We start from the raw sequence: 23,319 nt of genomic DNA on the forward strand, positions 1-23,319 counted from the left end.
GGCAACTTTTCCGGCCACATCTGGGCAATCTTATTTAAATACATTTAGAAATACGTTAAATTCTCACTTTTCTTCAGAGGCTAATGACTCTCCTGCACTGCATAGCAGTGTTATTTGGGGGGTGGGGAGAGTGACCATACTTAGTGAGAAATGTTCTGTCACATAGAAACACCCTGCATTTTATGAAATGTTTTTTTTTCTCCTTTTCTTTTCGTGTTCCTTTTTTCTATCACACATTCCCTTTAAATCCTGGAAACCATACCTCCCACAAAAACAAAGCAAACCAGATCCAAACAGAAAACTCTGCCACAGTCCAGCTTTGCTCTCTACTCTCCATTGCATCCAACCATCCTTTAATAATGCTTGATTGCTATACCGTTGGGTTGTGAAAGGGGAAAGTTAATCTGTCTGTTGTCTGTCTGTCTGTCTGTCTGTCTGTCTGTCTGTCTGTCTGTCTGTAGAACTGGTCTACCCTCAGTGGACCACTTTCAACAAGTGGGTAGGGTCATTATTTTCCAAAGGAATGATCTTTGCAGCCACACATCAAATCTAAACCGGGGCTGCCAAATTCCTACTAAAAGCGGATCTTGCATTTAGCATTGAAATTAAATTTAATCCACAGGGATTTGCTCCACTTGGGAGCTCTGCTAGGGAACTCCTGAGTGGAGCCAATTTAAGCAGGGCTTGCATCTGGTGCCAAATTGAAAAGGTTCCAATTGCAAGCCTTGCTTGCCAATGAATAACTGGAAGGGTACTTTAAGGATCCCGGATACATTTTGCAGCTGTAGTCATAGGATGTCAGGTGTGAAGCAGGTAGGCATGGCTTATGGACTAAATTCAGACTCCTGGCAGGCTAAATTAGCCTGTGGGCCAGAGGTTCTTCATGCTTGGTGTACATCTTTGAAAATAACACACTGTTCGCCTGTTGCAGCAAAAACAACCAAGTTTCCCATGCCATTCTGCAGAACTAATACATAAATATTTGTATGCTTAGTTTAGTATAATAAATATGTTACCTTTTTAGGTGCCCTCCCTTTATCTGAAGAAAGTCTAAATGTTTGTAAGTACCGTACTTTTCCGTCTATAAGATGCCCCCATGTATGACGTCCCCTATTTTGGGGGACTCAAATTTAAGAAAATGGAGGCAGATGGCTCAGGGTTGTTGAGCTTTTTGGGGAGGACTGCCCAGAGTTGTTGAGCCGCCCACTTCCCACAGTAACAGCCAATCACCAATAGACCATTCCCCACATCAAAATCACAGACCTGCCTGAGAAAAGACTCCCAGAACAGCAGCCGCCAATCGCGGCAGCAATAGCCAATCCACAGCAGTCGTTGCTGCAGAAACCAATCACCAATCCAATTAGAGCAGCAGCAGCCAATCCAAAGAAGCCCTTCTAGCAGCCAACAATCACCCCCCCAAGTCGTTGATGACAAGCTCCTGCTTGTGCCTGCAGCCAATCACTCGCCCACCCCATTCACTATCCATGTATAAGACAAGGCACGTTTTTGAACATTAAAAAGGTAAAGGTAAAGGACCCCTGACAGTTATTTTACAGTAAAAAAAACCACCAACACCTCGTCTTATACACGGAAAAGTACGGTATATGAGAAATAATCTTTCAAGTACTGCTGCATGTGAAACATTAGGATCAATTATGTGAAGGTGTGGCAGAAACAGCCATTTAGCACCCTACTGCTGCAGCTTACCTCTGGCGCATTCAGTATCTCACACATTTCAAGAGAAATTGAATTCATCAATAACCTTCCATGTTTTCCTGTTCACATGAACATCTGTGCAGCTCAGGCAAACTTATAAATTAAAAGGGGCATTGCTATTGTAAAAATAAAGAGCTGAACAAAGTATGCTGTATTTTGTCCTTCGACAGCTCTTGCTTTGGGGGGGGGGGGTTTGAAACCACACCTGCAAAATTATTGATAGACACCTTATTTTCTCTTGTAAGCTAGCAGCAATCATATTTCAACCTTTCAGAACAACAAAATTCTTTATGAATCACAGTAATTTCCTGACAAAATATCTAACCAGATTTCCAGACCACCTCCTTGTGCTATCAAGTAGTAATATCAAGTAAATATTGAAATCATTTTATTCTGCTGCTTCTTTGTGCTTTGTCAATCTAACTGAAACAGGGTAGTGTTGCTTTTTACAGAGAAATTGCTCACTTTTCTGTATTTTCATTTGAAACATCCTGAAAGGGTTGCTACGAAACAATGATCAATATAGTTTTGACACACACTCACATGTAATAGTAATAATACAGTTTTATAAATTAGGTGTAAGTTATTTTTAACCCAACTGTATACTTTTAACCCAGCTGTATACTTCCAGTTACACAAAAGTAAATTCCACTGAGTTCACTGGTGCTCACAGCCAACTCAGCATGCAAAGCAGGGCAGCCTTGTATCATGAACAGGTTTTGCTTGTTTCATTAAACTCTATAATCCTAAACATGTTTACTTGGAAGAAAGCCACTGTGTTTAGTTCGCATATGTGCTTTAGTCACATGCAGACTGGTGTATTCCAATCAAATCCAGGTTAAATTCAGACTAAAAGCACAATCCCATACATGATTACTCAGAAGTAAATCCCAGTGAGTTCAGTGGGGCCTGCTCACAGAAAGTGGTATAGGACTGCAGTCTACATTAGATAAACTGCAGTTAGGTCCCACTGAAATAAATGGGACAAGTTAGTGGTGGCTTAACTTAAGACACTTCAGTTGGAATGAAGTCCAACCTTACAATAATAAAATTTCACATTTTGACCCTATATTTTTAAGTGTACACTTGCAGATTTTGCTAAATATTTAGAAAAAGCTGAAACAAAATCCAATGCTTGCTTTATTTATAATTTTTTCCAAAATAAATAAATGCAAAAATAAAGCACTAATAATAATAATATAATTCGGTAGTGGCAATGTTTTATGATTATAAACAAAAAACACATATAATGGGAAGCTATGGATATGTTGATTGTTCACGAGCTTCTTTAAAAAAAGGATTTCACAGATTTATATAACACAATTACTAAGGAAATTCCTTAAACTCTAACAAAACAATTTGTAATTTGTTATGATTTTTTCAATTATTAGAACTGAGCTTGAAGTATCAAAAATCACATTTACTTGCTATGTTAGCTCACCTCTTTTTTCTCTCTGCCAGTTGTTTGCAGAGTTCCTTCCACCGATAATTCAGGCTTCCCAGTTTCCCCTTCAATACACTGGCATCGGCTATTGATGACTGCTCAATAATTTCCTCCCCAGCGATGTTCAGTGTTCTGACAACAGCTTGCTGTCTCCCAATGCCATCCTGGAGGTCCTGCAAGAAACCAAATAATCTGATAAAAATGGAGTACAATGACCAGATCAAAATGGGCTATGCCAAATGCAAGCATGGTAGAGAAAAACCTGCTTATATAAATGTCGTGTGCACCTAATATCATGTTTAAAAGATGCTTGCCTGAATACAGTGTGCAGCATCTGCATGTTAGAAAAATGAACATCTAGACTGAAAAATTGGGGTATAAAAGAGATCACTTATGTATGGGCCAGTTTGTGAGATTAAAGCACTTGTAAAGTGTGATGCTAATTCTGGATTAACTGTGCAAGTATGCCATATCTTAATGAAGCCTAAGTGAAACGACGAATACAATAACATCATGTGGCAGAATATTAAACTGATTTTAAAAACAGAGAAGGTGACCAGATAAAAAAGGGTTCATGGTATGGTAATATAAAAGCAGCTTATTTTTGTTGAAACACTTGGATTTAATGGGGGTGTACATGGTCCTTTTTATGACCTTATTTTGTTTATTAATTGTTATTAGTGGACAATCACTTTTAGTTGTTATTTATTTTAAATGTATCTGTGTGAATTGCATTACTATGAATTGTATAATTTGTTTTCAAATTATGTAAACTTGCCTCAGATTTTTTTTAAAATCTATTGAACACTCAAGATAAATATTGTTAACGAGTGAATAAAACTTAAAATTTAAATGCTGCACAACATTAACTGATTTGGGCATAAATTCTGATTGCACATCACAAAGTAAATGGATAATCAAGCTTTAGAAGAAATAGCAAAACTTTTAGCTCTCTTTAGGCATTACTGCAAATCTCTGAAAAGGGCACTTGAACTACACATGCAAGTCCTACTCCCAAGGTCCTTTTGTGCTATGGATGCAAAGATATGGAGGATTCTAAGCATGTTTGGCTGAGATTGCTTAGAAGTCTCCTCATGACTGGAAGCCCTAAAAAAACCATGGTTAGAATCCCTCTACAACTACCCTGACAGATCAGAGAACTGAGGCCAAGAGACAATGGCTTGTCTGAGGCCATGCAATGAGCCCACGGCAGAGACAAGTTTCAAACAAGAAACTTCCTGATTTGTAGCTTAGTCTCCTAGCTTGTATGCTACAGCAGCTTTCAAAAGGCTTCATATAACTACATTTTGAAAGTTTTAAAAAATGGGAGCCTCCAATATTTGCCAACAGCTCTCTTGTGCCTGGAAGTAGTCTGTCTGTCTCTCTATTATTATTATTATTATTATTATTATTATTATTATTATTATTATTATTATTATTATTATTATTTGCTTATAACAGTAAGAGGCAAGAGTCCTGCAATTGCCTTGATGTCTTTCTTACTTCAAGCCTTCAAAAGAGTTTGCAGTTTTAAAAATATCTTCACTGCAGTTCCCTCTTTGCTGATGTTAGTTCATTAGTCCTTTGCCTTGCTGAATTGACACTTCAGAAAGCAGTGTATCCTGTCAAAAAATGCTGCCTCTGAAAGAGCCAGTTCACTAAAGCATAAGGAATGGTGAAGTAGTGGCAATAGTGACAACTATATTAAAACAATATGAAACAAAGGTTTTAAATGCCGCTGTCTCCAGTACAGAAAAGGATAGGGTGGAAATCATGAGTAAGCGACTCCTATACACACACACAACTATTTATTTTAAACATAGAGATAACATTGTTAGCATACATGATAAACTCGGTTAATGGAGATTCATAGTCCCTTAAATCTGTGATTACAGTCTCAATTAAAATAGTACTAAAACTGCAACTATTATTTTCTTCCCTTTCAATGCACACCACTGTATGAAGTTGGGGAATCAATAGGGTTGCATGTCTTCCCCTGATTCTATCCTCTCAAAGGTCAGCTTTCAGACTCTCCAAGCTGTCTCAGTATTAAATCCAGCCCTGAATGCAGACTGAAATGGCTCTAGAACAAAGGCAATAAACTGGATCTCCCCCCACCCCCCCACTCCTGGGTCAGGTTTGACAGGTGAGCAGGGACACTCACTTGATGTCATAATGTTTTTACCTTAAATAAAACCACGGGGTGCAAGCACACTGTGTGCAGCTCTTTGAAAGCCCTGGCAATTAGTTATTGCTGGTGAATGCATAGAGTTCCGTGTGATGCTTTGAAGACCCTACAATCAGCTGAACATCAGGCTTTGCAGGGAGTCCTGCATGTCATTTGAAACCTAATTTTCAGGGCTTAAAAGTGCTTCAGACCCCTTTTTCTCCCGCCATGTCTGTACTTTCTGATGTCAGGAGTAGAGTAAATGGGTATGGTTTTGCTTGGCCAAAATGGCCTTGCCAGATGAGGAAGTATGGCAGGACTATTTAGGTCTGCAGGCCAGATGTTTCCTACTGTGAGCTATATAATTTGCTTTATCTGGTTCCTGGAGTAGAACCAACACCGTCCTTCCAGGCACTTTACCTGAGAATTGTGGATGCCCAAAGGACATAGAGCTGAGTGTCATCCACACAGCACATAATGAAGGCACATAGCACAATTCTCCAGATATGGGGTTTCATGTCAATTTTAAAAATCATAGAAAGCAAAATGGAATCTTATGGCAACAACAGTCATGTTTATGGGCTTTAAACTATGTTATACTACACCTTTTCAGGTTTAGTACTCTTGGCACAAACTCTATAGTCTGAGGAATTAGAAGACAGCAGCAAATTAGAGCTTGCAATTGAAAAATGAGTGGGACTGTACTTTTTTTTTTATAGAAAAGAATAGTGAAATTGGATGCCTGCCCGAACTATTTAATCAACATTACTTTTTTCTTCTTTGTTTGACAAAGGCTGAACTTTAAATGTTTAAATTACTTTTTATCACAGTGAGATGTTGCGGTTCACTGGTATATTTGTGGGTTTCTTTTCACATAAATATTTGTAAGGGGAATCCAAACTAGTATTCTAAGGAAGTGCTTTATATTGAGTTTTGAAAAAGAAGAAGCACATTATGCATTCAGTTAAACAGAACATTCGGATTACAGGATTTAGGTGATTTATCCAGACATTGCTTTAATGTCCAGTTACAATTAAACATCTATGTAAATGATATAATATCAGCAGCAGCAGCAGCAAGTCTGTGAAAATTAATGCTTTTACAGTAACAAATAAATTCATAATGATAAAACAATTTACTGTAGTCTAAAACACTTTCAAGCACAGGGCAGTTTCTTATGACAAGTAAATCAAGCCAGTATAAATTGCCTAACTTATACACAGCAGCCTAATACACAGCAACACTGCAGTGGTAAGGATGGAATTGAGATGTAAATTTCAAAAACAAAAGTAGACTGTCCGTAGGCAAGTTTCAGAGACCTTACACATGCAGGAGCTAATGTTTTTGTAAACCTTAATTCTGATCTGCAAATAATCCATGTGAGCATGTAGCAGTTGATTTAAGGTGAATGAATTACGCAGATGAGAAAGGGAAAGGGAAAGTTTTATTTTGACACATGATAATGTGTGATAAAGTGTGATAATGGCACAATGGGTCAGTGCATCTGGCTGTTAACCAGAAGCTTGGTGATTTGAGTTAACCCAGAGATGGCCGTGGGCAGGCTTCCTGCACTGCTGAGGGTCGGGCCTCTGGACCCCTTCCAACTCTACAGTTCTATCATTCTATTATTCTTCCATTTTCATTTCAAATTCAAAAGGAGGACATGAGTGGTAAAACTGCCAAAAGTAGTGCACATGTGATTCTCAAAATTGCATTTAAACAATATTAAATTAACACACTATGTTTGTATACAGAATGAACATACATTTTCTCCCCAAAAGAATCCTGGGAACTGTAGGTTATTAAGAGTGCTGGAAACTGTAGCTCTGTGCGCGGTATACTACAGTACAGTCGTACCTTGGAAGTCGAACAGAATATGTTCAGAAGTCCGTTTGACTTCCAAAACGTTTGGAAACCAAAGCGCAGCTTCTAACTGGCTGCAGGAAGCGCCTGCAGCCAATCGAAAGCTGCAGAAGCCCTGTCGGATGTTCGGCTTCCAAAAATAGTTTGCAAACTGGAACAGTCACTTCCAGGTTTGCGGCGTTCGGGAGCCAAAACGTTCGAGAACTAAACCAAGTGTAATGTGTATGAGTTACTCGTGCGTAAACTGCCGCCTTTCTAGGCTTTATTGCCTTGGTTAAACCGTTCTGACTGCACAGCCCATCTCCGCGTGGCTGCCTCAGTCGCTAGCAGAATCTGTCTGTGGGCGTTTCTTAAACCTTTTCCAGCATAAAAGCTGTCTGACTCCCAGTCACCTCCTCCTCTCACTGCGCGGGAGTCTTCTGCGCAGGGAGGGTGTGGGTAGTGGAGGACCTGTGCTCTCCTCACTGATGTCCAGAGAAGAATCCCGGAGCTCTCCCTCCACTTCCCCCATTTGCCCCCCTTTATCCCTGGTGTTGCGCTGATTTCCTTCCTCCTCTACCGAGCTGCTTCTCCCCCTGGTGCTGGGTCCTTCGCCTGCAGAATCTGGGAGCCTCCCCTTTGCCTCTCGCTCTGATGTCAGTTCCCTGACACCAAGGTACAACTGTATATGTTCAGTGTGGTGTAACTACTTCCTTGTGACTGGATCCCATGTTGTGAGGCAGTGTAAAACATTTAATCACATAGGTTGCTGAAATTACACAATTACTGTCCACAACAATGTCAACAAATTAGTGGGAGTTATAATCACATAATGTAGTGATGTTCTCATATTGAAGAAAAAACAGAGGGAGCTGAAAGGGGCATTTTATAAGAGGGAAAGCTTGAGCTCACTCGTGGAGAATTCATGATTGCTGATGAGGAAATTCCTCACTACTTCATACATTTAAAATAATGCCCTGTGCCAAACCATCAGTTAAGCAACATAAGTGCAGGCAGCACATAGACACTGGCCGGGTAGCAGCTTATGAAACTACAATGTTAGACACACATTTTTAAATTACGACCATTTACAATGGCTAAAAGTGATCAAAATGATAACTTTTAATAGGGACAACTTACTTCCCTGTGGGAAACAAACAAACAAAAAAGGCTCTGTAATGTTAATAGATACTGAGAGTAAACATTACTGGTTGATTTATAGGGATATAAATCTTCCATAATGCATTTAATTGCATAACATTGCATAGATGGAGTAGAAGGAGGGGAATTCTTCCTGATCACAGATGGTGATCAGTTTATACTGGAAACAGGATTGATAGTCCTTGTAATTTTACTTTAACTAATGTACTGTAACCACAGATGGCATTCTGATTCATATAAATATATAATTTCTCAGTGAAGCATAGCAAGTTTTTAAAGGACAGTTGCATGCATCATTTTGCATTTGTACAAAGAATTACCAGCTGATAAAAGCATATACAAACTGCCTGGTGGCTTACTCCTATCTGCTATATAAGGTTCTTTAGAACTATCTCTAATAGTCATTGTAAAACAAGTGAACGTGTAATGAAAAATAATGTCTGCTTTTATAAAATATATATGCCATTGAATAATAATAATAATAATAATAATAATAATAATAATAATAAAAATCATATACAGTTAAGATTATTGTAACAGCTCTACATAGAAATAGATTTCCCTAAGTCCATTTGTTTACCTACAGCAAAAGGTTGTATGAACAAAACCTAGCAATGTTTAGATGTTTGATATTAAGCCATTATATCTCTTCCTTGGTTGACTTCCAGAATTGTCACAGTGGCTTCAATTCACAAGGAGTCGGGCAGTTCAAGTATGCAGGTATCCCCATTGTATTCTGTATGTTGGGTAATATTTGGTATACCCAATGGATATGACATTCCTCTCCCTCACAACATAAAAGAGGGCAGTTCTGTGCACTTTGATGTTCTTGTGAGCCTCAGAACTCCATGCAGCTCTGGATTATGTCTAGTTTAGTGCACATGAATTATGAATAAGATATTTTAAAATATACAGAAACAAAATTTTATGTTCTGACATTCGTTTGGGGGAAATAGGAATACACATTTTTATGGGCATTAATGTTAATAAATTGGTTGTAAAAGCAAAAGCATGCCCACGCAAGCCCCTATTGTCAAACATGGTAATTGACAGGCTGTTAGGTGTACAATTAAGAGTCAGAGTGGTATAGTGGCTAGAGTGTCAGACTATGACCTGGGAGACCAAGGTTCGAATTCACACTTGGCCTTGAAGCTCACTGGGTGACCTTGGGGGCCAGTCACTGCTTCTCAGCCTCACCTGCCTCACAGGGTTGTTGTGGGAAATAAATGAGGAAGTGAAGAACCATCTACACCACTTTGTAGCTCTTTGGGGGGGGGGTAGAGTATAAATGAAATAAGTAAGTAAAGTAAATAGATATCATAGAATTGTAGGGTTGAAAGGGACCCCAAGCGTCATCTGCACTGATGTGGGTTTTCTAGAATTCTGATATCCTAAAGGGTAAAGTAAATCAGCATGTTATTTTACTTGTATTTAGCAAACAAATTCCTAAACTTGCCTGAAATTTTATTTGCAGCTAGTATTCATTCATTGTTACTAATGAACGGATGCCAACAAAAATGAATGGACTTAGTAACTGGAAAACATTTCCAATTACAAATCATTGGGAACTGATCTTAAAATTATTCCCTAAATCTGGGGAAACACAGAGGTGGTTGTCACAATAAGCACGGGTTCATAGAGGCTTTTCTTTTCTTTTCTTTTTTAAAAAACACCCTTGGATTAGCAAATTAGATTAGAACCACTACATAATCAAGTAATGCTTTAATTTTCAACAAGTCATTTTTTGGTACATGTATTATACTGTAGTGGAACTTGGTTTTTCCATGAATAAATTGTATTTCAATGTCAAAATATGCAGATCTTTCTGGCATACTGTCCAAAACAAGGGAAGATATTTCATGATTAGACATAAAATATTAATGTAGAAACATCTTCTGTTGCTTTGTAGATGTCACCAAAATTCATGATGACTGTTAAAATAATACAGCCTCTTTCATGAGTTCTCTCTTATCACATAGTTAACCCATGCATATATTTTTGAATAGTTTCATGAATCTCATTTCCTGTTGTCTCTGAATGCTACAATATTTTACAGTTAAGCATAATGAGAAGCATTTCTACCATCAATCAAATTGATCTTTTATATTTTTATGGTATCAGCCAAGCATGCTCAAAGGTAATTTATTTTTATTGAAAATCCCTGTACCAACATGATGAAATAATAAAAACAAGCATTTAATGTCTGTCAGTTTCACTTGCTGGCAGAACATTCTTTTGGAAAAAAAAACCCTGATTGCATATATTATATGCATGGAGATCATAAAGCTGTTCCTATTTTATCTGTAAGTCGCCTTGAGCTCCTGATAGGGAAAAGGTGGGGTATAAAATGATGATGATGAATCTGAATAGATCATGTAGAGATTCTCAAAATCTGCAGTCACAGATAAGCCATAACTCTATGCACTTAAGTTGTTTGGATAATTCTCTCTTTCTCTGTACTGGCTAGAAGATCAAAGTTGCAGTATATTTGAGATCTACACTCTAATACAGCAAAGCAGTTTGGATGCCAGTGTAACCTTTGATATGTTCATCAAAGCCTTACTAATTATTACATTAATTTCTGATACCAGCTAATTATTCTTGAAAATTATTCCAAGGGCAAGAAGAGAAAGCAGTAACACAGAAAGTTAAGGGAAGTAACTACCGTAATTAACGTATATAAGGTATGATTTCTAGAGAGTCCTTAAAACCAGGGAAGGGACAATTCTCTATGAGGATTTTTTTAAAAAAATAAAATGTTTCAATATAAATATATTAAGCTAAGCTTTACAGTGATTTATAGCAAGTAAAAACAAATCGAAAAGAAAAACTAAATGCGAAAAAACACATTAGCATTTTTCCCCCCTTAGGGAAAACAACTATTGATACACAGGTGTCTGACATATACTCCATATTCCTTATTGGCTGTAAACCAGTCAGAAATGCAAGGACCAGCTCCATCCCTAACCCACACACAAAGCAGAGTAATGGCAAAACAATTGTTCTAGTTGCATTCAATATCACCACTGTCATCCCCAACTATGTAGCATTTTCCTCAGTGCTCAGAGAGCTTCACCTACATTATCTCAATTATCCTTAAAACAAATGTGTAATGTAGGCCGGTTTTATTACACTGGGCAACAATCTTTTACTTTTTGAATGTTGTCTAGATTTCTACAACTGATTTAGGGTATTTTTGCACTGCTGAATCAGGAAATGGCATCCGTTTCTCTCCATCAGGTCAGGTTTTCTGTAAACTGAATGGTGGGCATTGATAAAGGTAAGTACACGTAAATTGCATGTTGCTTCACCATTTTTCAAACTTCAGGGCTTGAACTTCTGTTTCTTGGAACTCCTGGAATGCTCAGTGGCACGGAGGTCTCTCTTCAGAGTCCAAAAGTAGTCAGCCATCATGACTGTGTCCCAGCGACCCTGATACCTGGTCTCCATCTCTTTCATGTCCTGATGGAATCTCTCCCCCTGCTCGTCACTCATTGAACCCAGGTTCTCAGGAAACCAGTCCATATGTGAAAATAGGTAGTGCATCTTGACGCTCATGTTGCAGCCCAGGTTTCTGAAAGCAGTCAGCATGTTGTTGTCAAGTTCTGCAAAGTTTCTGGCCTTATTGTTGCCAAGAAAGTTTTCACTACCAGAACAAATGCCTTCCACGCTTCCAGTTCCACTTCGTTCATTGAGTTTCCAAACTCTGGATCTCTGATGAGCTGCCGGATCTGAGGACCGTCAAAGATGCCAGCTTTCAACTTCTCCATGGTCAATCCTAGAAAAGCCTGGCACAAGTAAATGAAGCAGTCACCATCCTTGTCCAGAGCCTTGGTGAACTGCTTGATTAAGCCGAGCTTGATGTGCAGCGGTGGGAAGAGTATTCTGTCTCTGTCCACCCGAGGGTCGTTGATGACGTTCCTTTCTTTGCAAGGCACCAATTCCTCCCGCACAGGCCAGTCCTTCTTCGTGTAATGCTGAGCACGGTCCCTACTATCCCACATGCACAGAAAACATGGGTACGTGGTGAAGCCAGACTGTTGTCCCAACAAAAAGTTCACCATCTTCAGGTCAACACAAGTAAACCACTTATGCTGATCATAACCAATTTTCTCCAGCACATACTTCACCGCTTCATAGTTCTCCTTCAGTGTACTCGAGTGAGCCAGGGGTATAGAGGCAAACTGGTTGCCGTTGTGTAGAAGAACACATTTCAGTGATCGCTTGCTGCTGTCAATGAACAGTCTCCAATCTTTGGGTTCGTACTGTGGCACTCCAAGCTTGAGCAGAAGCTGCGCAATATCTGCACAGTACACCAAGTCCTTCTCTTCCGAGAAAAAACGGAGGTACTCTTGATGCCTGTTGCGGAAGAAGCTGATGCGAGCACTGTCAGAGAGGAGGTTTTTTTCCTTCAATCTGGATGCCAACAGTTCGGCAGAGTCCTTTGACAAGCTGAGGTCATGAACTAGATCATTCAACTCCTTTTGGGAAAATGGATGTGGAGCATCATCTTCAAGAACCACTTCTTCTTCTTCATGTCCTTCAACACTGGAGGCATCTTCGTCACTAATGTCAGGAAGTTCTCCGAAGATAGGCACTGGAATTTCATCACAATGAGCTACAGGACGACATGCTGATTGAAGATCAGGATACTTCGTGGGGCGGCTGCCCCATTAACTTAGTTTTGATCCCCCAACTTTATGCTTTGCTGCACCAATTTATGGAAGATTTCGAGGTTTTATGACTTCAAACTGATCCCTTTTCGACATAATCACCCAGAACTATCGGACCTGAATACTTCTTGTCATTAAAATAATCATTTCCAATCAAAACAATTATTTGACAAGGCATTTTACCCCCACCAACTTCTTCTAAAATGGTCCACACAAGTGTACATGTGAACAAAAACGTAAAAAAAGACATGTGGCCATAGCTCAAAAACTTGACCTGATTGAGCAAAACCAATGTGATTTTTGGATTCAGCGCATCAGATTCGTCCTAAATCACCTGAAGAAACACAGACAACAAATTTGTTGTTGACCAGTGTTATCCATATTACTAATGGAGTAGGAGGAAACAGATTGGTTTGCCTAAGTCATGCAGTTGGTTTATGTCTAGGATGAAACTTAGACCTTCATTAGGGCAGGCATAGGAACACTGGAAGCTACCCAAGACTGAATATTGAAGTATCATTAATATATTATTGAAATATTAAAAGTGAATACACATACAAACTAGGAAGAGAGAGGTGTTGTTTTCTTGAATTTGTGCCTCGTCACAATTTGCAAACATATTCATTTTCTTCTTTTTAAAGCAGGGTAGAAACTTTATAGATTTTTTTTAAATCCAAAAATTAGTTTCACACTGAGCATGAAGTATTTGTCATGCACCATAATATTAAAAATTACTTTTGACAGGCATGAGAAATGTCCCTGGATCTTTCTTGCTTTTAGGAACTTTGCAAAATCATCACATTTAATAAAAGATGGAAACAAAGGACCTGTGGACATGCCACAGCTGATGCATGGAAGGGTTTTAAATCACTCTCTGTGGCAGCTGCCTCCACATTTCAAGACCTGGTAGTCATCCCCCTCCCCATCCATATTACACCATATATAGCAAAATGAATAAATAAATGTGTGTGATGGTTTGGAGAAAGCCACAGCTGCTCAGGGTAGGCTGGTAACATAGATGGGCTTCAACATGGTGGCCATATCATTCCTTAGAACTGCACTAGAGCAATCATTATATGTCCCCTGATAAGAAAAAAAACCAATGGTACAAAGACTGGGATGTGTGCCTATGACTTGCAGACTGAAAGGAGTGGGACCCACATGTTGTGGAAACATATCCTTTTTCTTAGAGGGAAAGGATAAGGACAGAAGACAAGGATTATGGCAATTGTAGGACTATAAATTGTAGCTACATAGTCATGCAAGGAGGCATTTGACTACAGAAAGACTGCTGCCAACAGTTTTGCCTTAAAAAAACCCCTCAAGGGTCATTCGTCGTTTATAAAATTTGATTCCTAAAAGCATTTCAGTTCAGGGCATTATTATTTGGGACTCCACATAGATACCTAAGTAAGGATCAGTGGCGTAGCGTGGGGGGTGCAGGGGGCCCCGGCCGCACCGGGCACAACATCTGGGGGTTAGGGGGCGCAAATCCATGGGTTAGGGGGCGCAAATTACTTGCCTTGCCCCGGGTGCTGACAACCCACGCTACGCCACTGATAAGGATACACATTAATATGACAATGTCTCTCAAGTTAATTTAATAATGTCAGGGAACTGCCATCAGCTCAGAGGCGGGAAGTGGAAGGGCAGTTGGGTTTCAGGGAGCCGCCAAAGATCGTGAGAAGCAGCTGGTCCTCCGAGGAGGAGCAAAGGCACGCCTCCAGTGGGGAAGGGATGCAGGGCTCGGAAGATGCAAGGAAAAGCCGCAACACCGAACCTGAGCAAAGCGGGGGGCGGGAGGCAGGTCCCCCTTTGCCCATGCCCTCTCTGCGCAGTAGGCTTATGCGCAGAGAGGGGAGGCATGGATGGAGGTCAAAAAACTGCTCTGCTGGGGAAAGTTTAAGGACCGCCCACTCCCAGATTCTGCTAGCGACTGAGAAGACATGGAAAAGAGTCGATCTGCATTGTGAACATTTTGGACAGATAATAAAGCCTTGAGAAGACCAACGGGTAGTCTTGCCTGCTTGCTCTCGAGCAACCAAACCGGCATTCGTACAAATAATAATAATGCTTAGCATTTATATAGCACTTGAATTGTCCAACCTTCTCGGTAGTGGCGCCCGCCCTGTGGAACGCCGTCCCATCAGATGTCAAGGAAATAAGCAGCTATTCTATTTTTAAAAGACATCTGAAGGCAGCCCTGTTCAGGGAAGTTTTTAATATTTAATGCTGTATTGTTTTTAACACTCAATTGGGAGCCGCGCAGAGTGGCTGGGGAAACTCAACCAGATGGGCGGGGTATAAATAAATTATCATTATCATTATCATTATTATTAACCTACTTCACAGATATAACCTTAATTAGCCATACAACAATCTTTACAAGATTAAAGTATTATTGTACTCAACTTGAAGACAAAAGAGAGTGGTGCTAAGTTTAGACAATACTCGTCTACTAATCATGTGACTTTGTTGCAGACTGAATTGCAGAGAGCCCATGACTGGTGGGTTCCAATGCAAGGATGATCTATAAAGACACAGGACAAGGATATTGGGTTCAAATAATCCACAATTTTACAGATGTAAGGAGGCTTTGCTGCAGGCATTGGGTATGTATCCTGAATCAACCAGCTTGACTGCTGGTTGATTATTTTGGCTGGGTCAAATCTAGATTAAGGTCATGCTATAATATACATAAAATCCTGATAATCCCACCAGGACCACCATTAACCAGGGTACTTATTCTTTGTAGCAGGGAGGTTGGCTTCCAACCCCCAACCACCAACCTAAGCTAAGGATCCAACCCAATGCCTTATCTGCCAACAAGTTGCAACAGTTACTGTGACGTAGGCAAAATCTTCAGTAAGGCCCAATTCGTCTGCTGGAAAATGCCTTCCTGGCCCCAAATACAACGACTGATTAATTCCATAGCAAGGTCTCATGCCATGGCCTGCCTGCTTACCATCAAGCAGGACCAGAAATTGTTGAAGAAGGTGGAAGGGTGGGGAATCCAGCTCCAATTGAACTGCTGGGCATGGCTGTGGCCTGCTTAAATAAGCAGCAAGAGGACCAGAGTGAAGACCAGGGGCGAAAGTTTTTCACTCCAGTCTGCTGTCAGAGCCACATCCACTCACCTGCCCATGCTTGGCTCATTCAAAAGGGCAGGCTCCCAGAATCCCTCCCGGTCAGCAAAGGAGGAGGGCGTCCTCCAGTGGCCATGTGGGGTAGGGTGATAGCCCCTGGCATGGCTGCGCTGGGCTACAACCGCGACACACTAGCATTCAATGGCAAGTGTTCTTTCATTTGGTAAAGGCAATATTTTTAAACCGGTGGCTTTCAGGTTCACAACCGATTCCCATAGACCCCAGTCCAATTTTATTTAATATATCTTTGACCTGTGCCTTTTTAAAAGGAAAACTCAGTAGCTTCTTAATGTGTACTTTAGATCATAACCTTTCCATTTAGTTTTATTTCATGTGAAAATAATTTATGTGACATTTTGGCAAAAGTTTCTTAAAACCCCATAAAGGTTATTTTATTCTTATAGTATGATTGACTGGTCTAATCCAATATAACAATTCCTATCTAAAACACTCTTGTTCTGTTTCCATTTTTGTTTTTTTATGACTCATCAAGGCATTTGACACAAGTTATGGCTTTAAAATAAAAGTCCACAGTTCAATTAAATCCTGAATAGAAATGAGAAAAAGCCATGCCATTGAATGCGCGTGCGCGCGCGCACACACACACACACACACACACACACACACACACATACTGCATTTTGTAAGTCTTGCTAAGAGACACTTTCTTATGTTTAAGTGCTCTTGACAATCCATCATCCAAATCTTGAAAGGCAAACCTGAAGACAAAATTCTGATGGGGTCATTCAGAACATGACTGTAACTTTTTAAAAAGGATTGACTTCAGAGCATTTCTAAATGGTGTAAAAAATATGGGAGTTTGTGAAAGTGGAAAGGACAGCAACTTTAATTTGCTAAATGCACGAACTAACCCCTTATTGCATGCAAGCATTTATTTGTTTTAAAGGTCAATCCAATGCAAACAAAAACATAAGTGAAATAAAAAGTATCACTGATGAAAGAGCCAGACAGATAATCAAATGCCCACTGCAATGAAAAATGTGAAATGAATTTAATGTTGCATTTTAACAGGACAAAAACGTTATCTGTATATTAATCATTTTGCTTCATTTATCATTTAGAGACACTATAAAAAGGTATTTGGCTCTATGATAGCTCGCCTCCAGGTCCTCTTAAGTACTGTATATTACTTTATATGGCTGACATGCTCTAAACCTTGATTACTTCTTTATTAAGAACACCGTAACTTGTCACTTTCCAATCTGTTTAATATGCTAATGCCTTATGGAAGTAACTTCGACTCCTGGATGACAAGGAAGCTACCCAGGGGTCTAATAAGGACAGAAACAATTACCAGCAAACTAGAGATAAAAAGATTCTTAATTCATTAAGACTACTTTTAAAGGGAAACCAAAATTGTATTAGTAAAACAAGACTAAGTCTGGCTATTAAAATGGAAGTAGATAGGAGTGAGATTCAATATCGTCTCATTTTCAAAGTTTATTTTAAAATGTTAAATACAAATAAGAATGCTCATCAGTGCATATCCTCTCAAAGTTGACAGGAGAGAAAGGTAGAAGAAATACACTATTTTCTCCTCATGTATTATCCGTCTCAAAGTCCAGTCAAGCCACATTAAAGGGAAATGTTTCTTTGTGATCACTTGGAATCCCAAAAGGACAGCATGGTAAGAATCATATTTAGTAAGCACATTTCATAATATTTCTGTGTCAATATTTAAAAGGTATACTGAGCAACGAGCACGTTTTCCATCTGTAGCTAGTGCAGCAAACAACACAGTCTGTATACTAAGTCACAGTTATTTAGTTGAGAGAGATTCAAGCAACTTTTCAGCACAAATGAATGGTCTTCAACTGTGATCAGACCATGCCCCTAGGGACTTCAAGTTGGCAGCATCTCATCCCTTCAGATTCATAAGCTTGGCACCACCCTCCAAAACTCGGGAGTGGAGCTAGGTGATGCCAAGGTTGCTAACTCCAATGGCCCACCCCCAGTCAGCTGTCCCCGGGCTGGTCTCTCGAGGAAGTTAGCTGGTAATATTTCCAACCCTTAATAAATTCACAAATTTATGAGTTTGCTCAAATGCTAACCCTTCACTGAATGTAGACATTATGGGTGGGCTGGGTGGGGAAGAAGCAGGAGCAGCAATGGCTGTTGGGCAGTGGGCAGCTTTTTAATTGTATGATTATTATTATCATTAAATTTATATACGGCGGTTTACAGCATAAAGCTTGGCAGGCATGTGGGCAGGAGGGAATCTTTCCCGATTCCTCCCTTTTTGCTGGTCAGATGATCAAGCTGCTCTGCCCTTCACCTCTAATTTGCTTCAAACTGGGCAAGCAGACAAGAATTTGGGTGGTTGAGGACGTGAGCAAAGTGCTTGTTTTCTCACCTCCTACTCTTCCCCCTGGGTAACCTACATGGTAGGTGGGAACATGGACAGGTAAGAAAACAAAAAGTCACTCAGGTGGGCACAAATAAAACCAACAGAATAAAATGACTAATAAGTAGGCATTTGACTAAGGAGCAGCATATAAATAAATCACTGTCAAAAGATAGCTAACAAATTAAATTAAAATTAATGTAGATCAGCTTATACATGGTCAACAAAGCTAACAAATTAGTCCCAGTACTTAAGCAACATGTTCATGTTCAAACTCTGGTGAATCTCAAGAATCAGAAAGTCCATTACTGAATGGGCAGAACAAAAAAAATATGCTTGTTAAGTTCAACTAAGTAAGGCTTACATTCAAGTAAATGTACAAAGGCTTAGAACCCCAGAAATAGGGATAGCCCTGCCACATGACAGGGTGGCAGCACCATGAGAGGGGGCTTGATGAATCAGGAATCAGGAGAATTGCAGCTCTGTGCAATTCATGGGGTTTTGCTCCTGAAGAGTCTGAACTTCAAAGGTGAGGATGCTATCACCAGAAAGGAGAAGCTGAACACCCATGTGTACATGGGACACTGCATGCATCACTCTCATTTATCTAAAGTGAAATCTTGGTAGGAAGCCGGGGGGGGGGGGGGAAGAAGCTATCAGTGTGCAGATCCCAAATTTGAGATCTGAGCTATCAGTGTGCATCCCAGACATCAAGCAGGCCATCAAATTGTTTCATTACAATGGAGGCTTCTGCCATTCCCCATTGCTCCCATTAAAGGAAGATACAAGTGATGGAGGTGTGCCAGGATTTTAGCTCCAATGGTTGGCTCTGAAGGGCAAACATATTTATTCTTAGGGTTTTCAGCTGCTTTCCTCGCAAGCAGACTGCTTGCTGGTGGTGAAAGAAAGGTTCAACAAATGTGTGCATTGGCTTAGGGCAGGGGTCTGCAACCCGTGGCTCTGGAGCCGCATGTGGCTCTTTTACACCTTTGCCGAGGCTCGGGGGCGGATACTAGCGAGGGGAGGAGGCGCATTATGCGCCCCGACACTCCCCACTGTGGTGGACGCTGTACTGGCTGTGACATCGCATGGGGGTGGTGCGTGCGTTAGTCACGCACCGTCCCGACATCACCTTCCCGCCCGCTGTCAGATCGGAGGGCAGCAGCGCGCATGCAGGTCTATATTTGTTTTCAATGTTGCAATGGTTTTGCGGCTCCCAGTTTTTTTTTCTTCGGAAAAGGGTACAAGTGGCTCTTTTTTGTCTTAAAGGTTGCAGACCCCTGGCTTAGGGACAGGCACATGCAGTAAATATTCATAAGAAGAAACTGGGTTTATCTAGGTACCATTTTAGAGAAACACCACTATTTAAAAAGATGCAAAGAAATGAAGAATCATCGGCTTTTTGTCCCCTGAAAAATGTGCCCATTCACATTATTCCCTCTCTGCAGATTCCATACAGAACATTTTCAGTCTACTTTTTTGCCTTTAAAAAGAGAATATTCCACACATTTCTTCTCATTAAATATAAAGCCTTCCTGTAAGAATTTTGTTTTTAAGGTACAATCTATCATACTTTTTATAACCTTGACAGTTCAGAAACCTTGTGGGCGATATAAGTCTTACATCTAATGTGTAAATTAGGTTTCTGTAAGAAGGGAGCTCTGAAATTTTATTGTAGAGGGAACTATTTTCAGAACCTAGTTGTATGATAGATGTAGTTTTTATAGATTTTATGTAAAGATAAGACATATTACTCTTCCAGGATCAAACTAACTTCAAAAGGGTGACTTCTTAAGAAAATAAATCCTCATGTCAAGATAAATATGAAAATGTTCACCAGATTTTCTTCTTTAATTGTACATAGGAGGAATTTCTGGTTCCAACCCAGTTCCTTGTCACATTCAGTCTTTACAACCGAAACATATGAGGGTTCAAACAAAAAGAGCATTCTACAATCTTTAATCATTATAAAAAAACACAGTACCTCGACCTTGTATTTTAAAGTTAAACAGAGTGGCATTATAAAAATTAAATTGGTTCTTGTTCATTATCATAATATCCTTTAAAAAGCCTTGCCTAGCCTGGAGTAGATGTCCTATTTCTTTATCTTTCTTGATGACCTCTCTTGCCTCCAAGTCAGCTCGTTTTTCTTTGCTGAAGACTGCGCCCTACTGCTGCACGTACTCAAAAATTTCCATTAAAATATAGGGCATCATCACTCATTCTTATCTTCAGCAGCCCAATGAACAGTGCAATGCCACCAACTGCATGCAAACTAGTCTCAAAGGACAATATTAGTTATACACATTGTCATCCAACATGGAGAAGGACTTTACCTGGATAATACCTTATCACACAGGATATGTCTAAAATAATAAAAAATGGCTTCCAGACTTTTGCCTAAGTAGCAATTTTTCTGTAAGAGTATGCCTTACTTAATAAGGAACTTACCAGCAGGCAATTAGCCTTCTATGGAATGCTATTTATCAACCCTAGTCTCTGCGAACCAAGAACCATAATTGGTTTTCTGGCCCAAGCAACTGCCTTCTAAATCCATAAAGATTTCACAAATATGTGTTTTTGACTGATACGGGGTCCTTTGTGACTCTTGACTTCTGCTCCTCAAAACTCCTCCAAAGAATAAATAATGAATGATTCCTGTTGCTGGGCTCACTTTGCAAAATAAAAGAGCAGCAGATGTAACTGTCTCAAACTGTCAAACAGATCATTTCTATTGGGAGTGCATATATGTGTGTGTGTTTTTATGCCATTAAGCTAACTTAGAAAGGTGGACCAAAGATTTCAGAATATAGTTAGTACCCAGGGAGAGAATAGATATAACTCTGTAGCAGTAGACTCAGCATGGCACGACTTTAACTTGGCCGAAAGTTATTGCAGTAGTCACATAAGAGAAGAAAGTTCCAAAATGATGAAATGATGATTCATTGGTGTTTTAATTATGTTTTATGAATATTTATAGACTGATTTATGTTGTAAGCTGCCTTTATGTGAAAAGTGTGAATTACAGTTAAATAAATAAATGGCTACTATGTGAATGGAATACTGCTTCAAAGGTTATTAGAATTCTACCAGCTGGGAGCATTCTTACTTTATTGTTTGCAGTGAATCATCATGCACATGAAATAATAAGGGAGTTTGAGACTTAATGGAGGGGTTTTGGTAAATGAGGTGCAGGTACTCATATATTGATAAAAATACCATGCAAGCCATCACAAAATGTATTTCATGGGCCGTCGTCCCCCCAAACCCTCTGACAGTACACTGTACCACTGAGTACCTTCACAAATAAAGCACCGTTTATACTTATCACTAAGTTCCTATGATTTTTCTATCTCCATTTGACTCTCAAAGATAATCTATACCCTTTGTATCACCTTTACTTTTGACGGAAATATTGTTAGGTACCTTTTAAGACACAATGAGAAACAGTTAACAATTTCACCAACTGGAAGTGAACATCGACTACCGTGCTTCAATTTTGATGTCATAATTTAGCCCCACCTCTCACTCTAATGTGCTATACCTTGTTGCCATTATGTAACACAAGGCAAGCAACTGTAGAACGTAACATTGAATTCCACTTGGGGAGAAAACTATGCTTTGCAGCAAGACTGGAAATTACATCTTATAGAAATGGACATCTTCCTTATCAATCCTGTGTGCATAAGTCATGGCATATATTTTCAAGCCTATAATTGCCAGGACTCTCTAATGTGAACAAATTATGTCAGTCAGCTTAAACAGAACATCTCCTCAAACACTCGTCACACTTTACCCGAATATGATTTTCATGTTGGACAATGTAATAAAGTTAATACTGGCCTATGCAGCTAAGAAAGCTGGTCACCAATAGAGTACTTGGGCAGCAAGATAAAACAGATGAACTAATTTAACTACTGGGGGGAAATAACTGCTCTCAAAGTTCTAATTAATTGTATTATATTTCAGGAATGCTATAAATTAAAATAAACCAGAAGTACTCTAACTTTTTAAAAACCACATTTTCACAAAGTTTTAAAATGTATGTGCAAGAGAAACACCTGACCATATATGAGAAGCTAATGGATGCTTATTTATAGCTTCCTTCTTCTCAAAGGGGTCAGAAGCTATAAAAAAACATTAAATGCACACACAATACAGTGGTGCCTCGCAAGACGAAATTAATTCATTCCGCGAGCTTTTTCGTCTAGCAAATTTTTCGTCTTGCGAAGCACGGTGTCGGAAAAGTTTTGGAAAACCTTCAAAAATCACCAAAAACCTCAAAAAAGGCTACCACACCGCGTTCTATGAGTTGCTCCTTGAAGTCAAGTCGCAACTGTATTAACGGTGTTAAGAAAAAGGAAACAAACTTGCAAGACGTTTTCGTCTTGCGAAGCAACCCCATGGGGAAATTCGTCTTGCGAAGCAGCTCAAAAACCACAAAACCCTTTCGTCTAGCGAGTTTTTCGTCTTGCGAGGCATTCGTCTTGCGGGGCACCACTGTATATCCAATTAAAAAGTGCAAATTATAAGCAGCGCTAAAACATTATTTTTCTGGGCGCTCAACTGTCACTAATGTGGTGTTAGAAACTGCAGCTTACATTCGTAGCAAATACAGGAGATGTACACTAGGAGTACATGTCAGTAAGAGGTGATGACAAAAGAAGAGTCTGAGACAAGGACAAGTGAGGATGATCAAGGGCATAATAAATTTTGGCTTAGCTTTGTAGCCAAACCACCATTTTAGAATCTCACCCATCCCTGAGAATGTGGCGATGTTTTCTACTGCTCTGTGCTCAGGTTTA

At 39.6% G+C, this 23,319-nt stretch overlaps 1 protein-coding gene across 10 annotated transcripts in view; it reads right to left on the reverse strand.

Moving 5' to 3' along the window:
• DMD (dystrophin) overlaps positions 1-23,319 on the reverse strand; it is a 1,036,503-nt gene that overhangs the window by 358,600 nt on the left and 654,584 nt on the right. For all 10 annotated transcript variants that reach the window (XM_081197764.1, XM_081197771.1, XM_081197761.1 and 7 more), the window contains one exon: positions 3,158-3,333. In XM_081197764.1, the coding sequence (XP_081053890.1) occupies positions 3,158-3,333 (176 nt within the window). The remainder of the gene's footprint in view (positions 1-3,157; positions 3,334-23,319) is intronic.

The sequence above is a fragment of the Podarcis bocagei genome, assembly GCF_964188305.1.
Source record: "Podarcis bocagei genome assembly, chromosome: 6".
Lineage (NCBI taxonomy): Eukaryota > Metazoa > Chordata > Lepidosauria > Squamata > Lacertidae > Podarcis > Podarcis bocagei.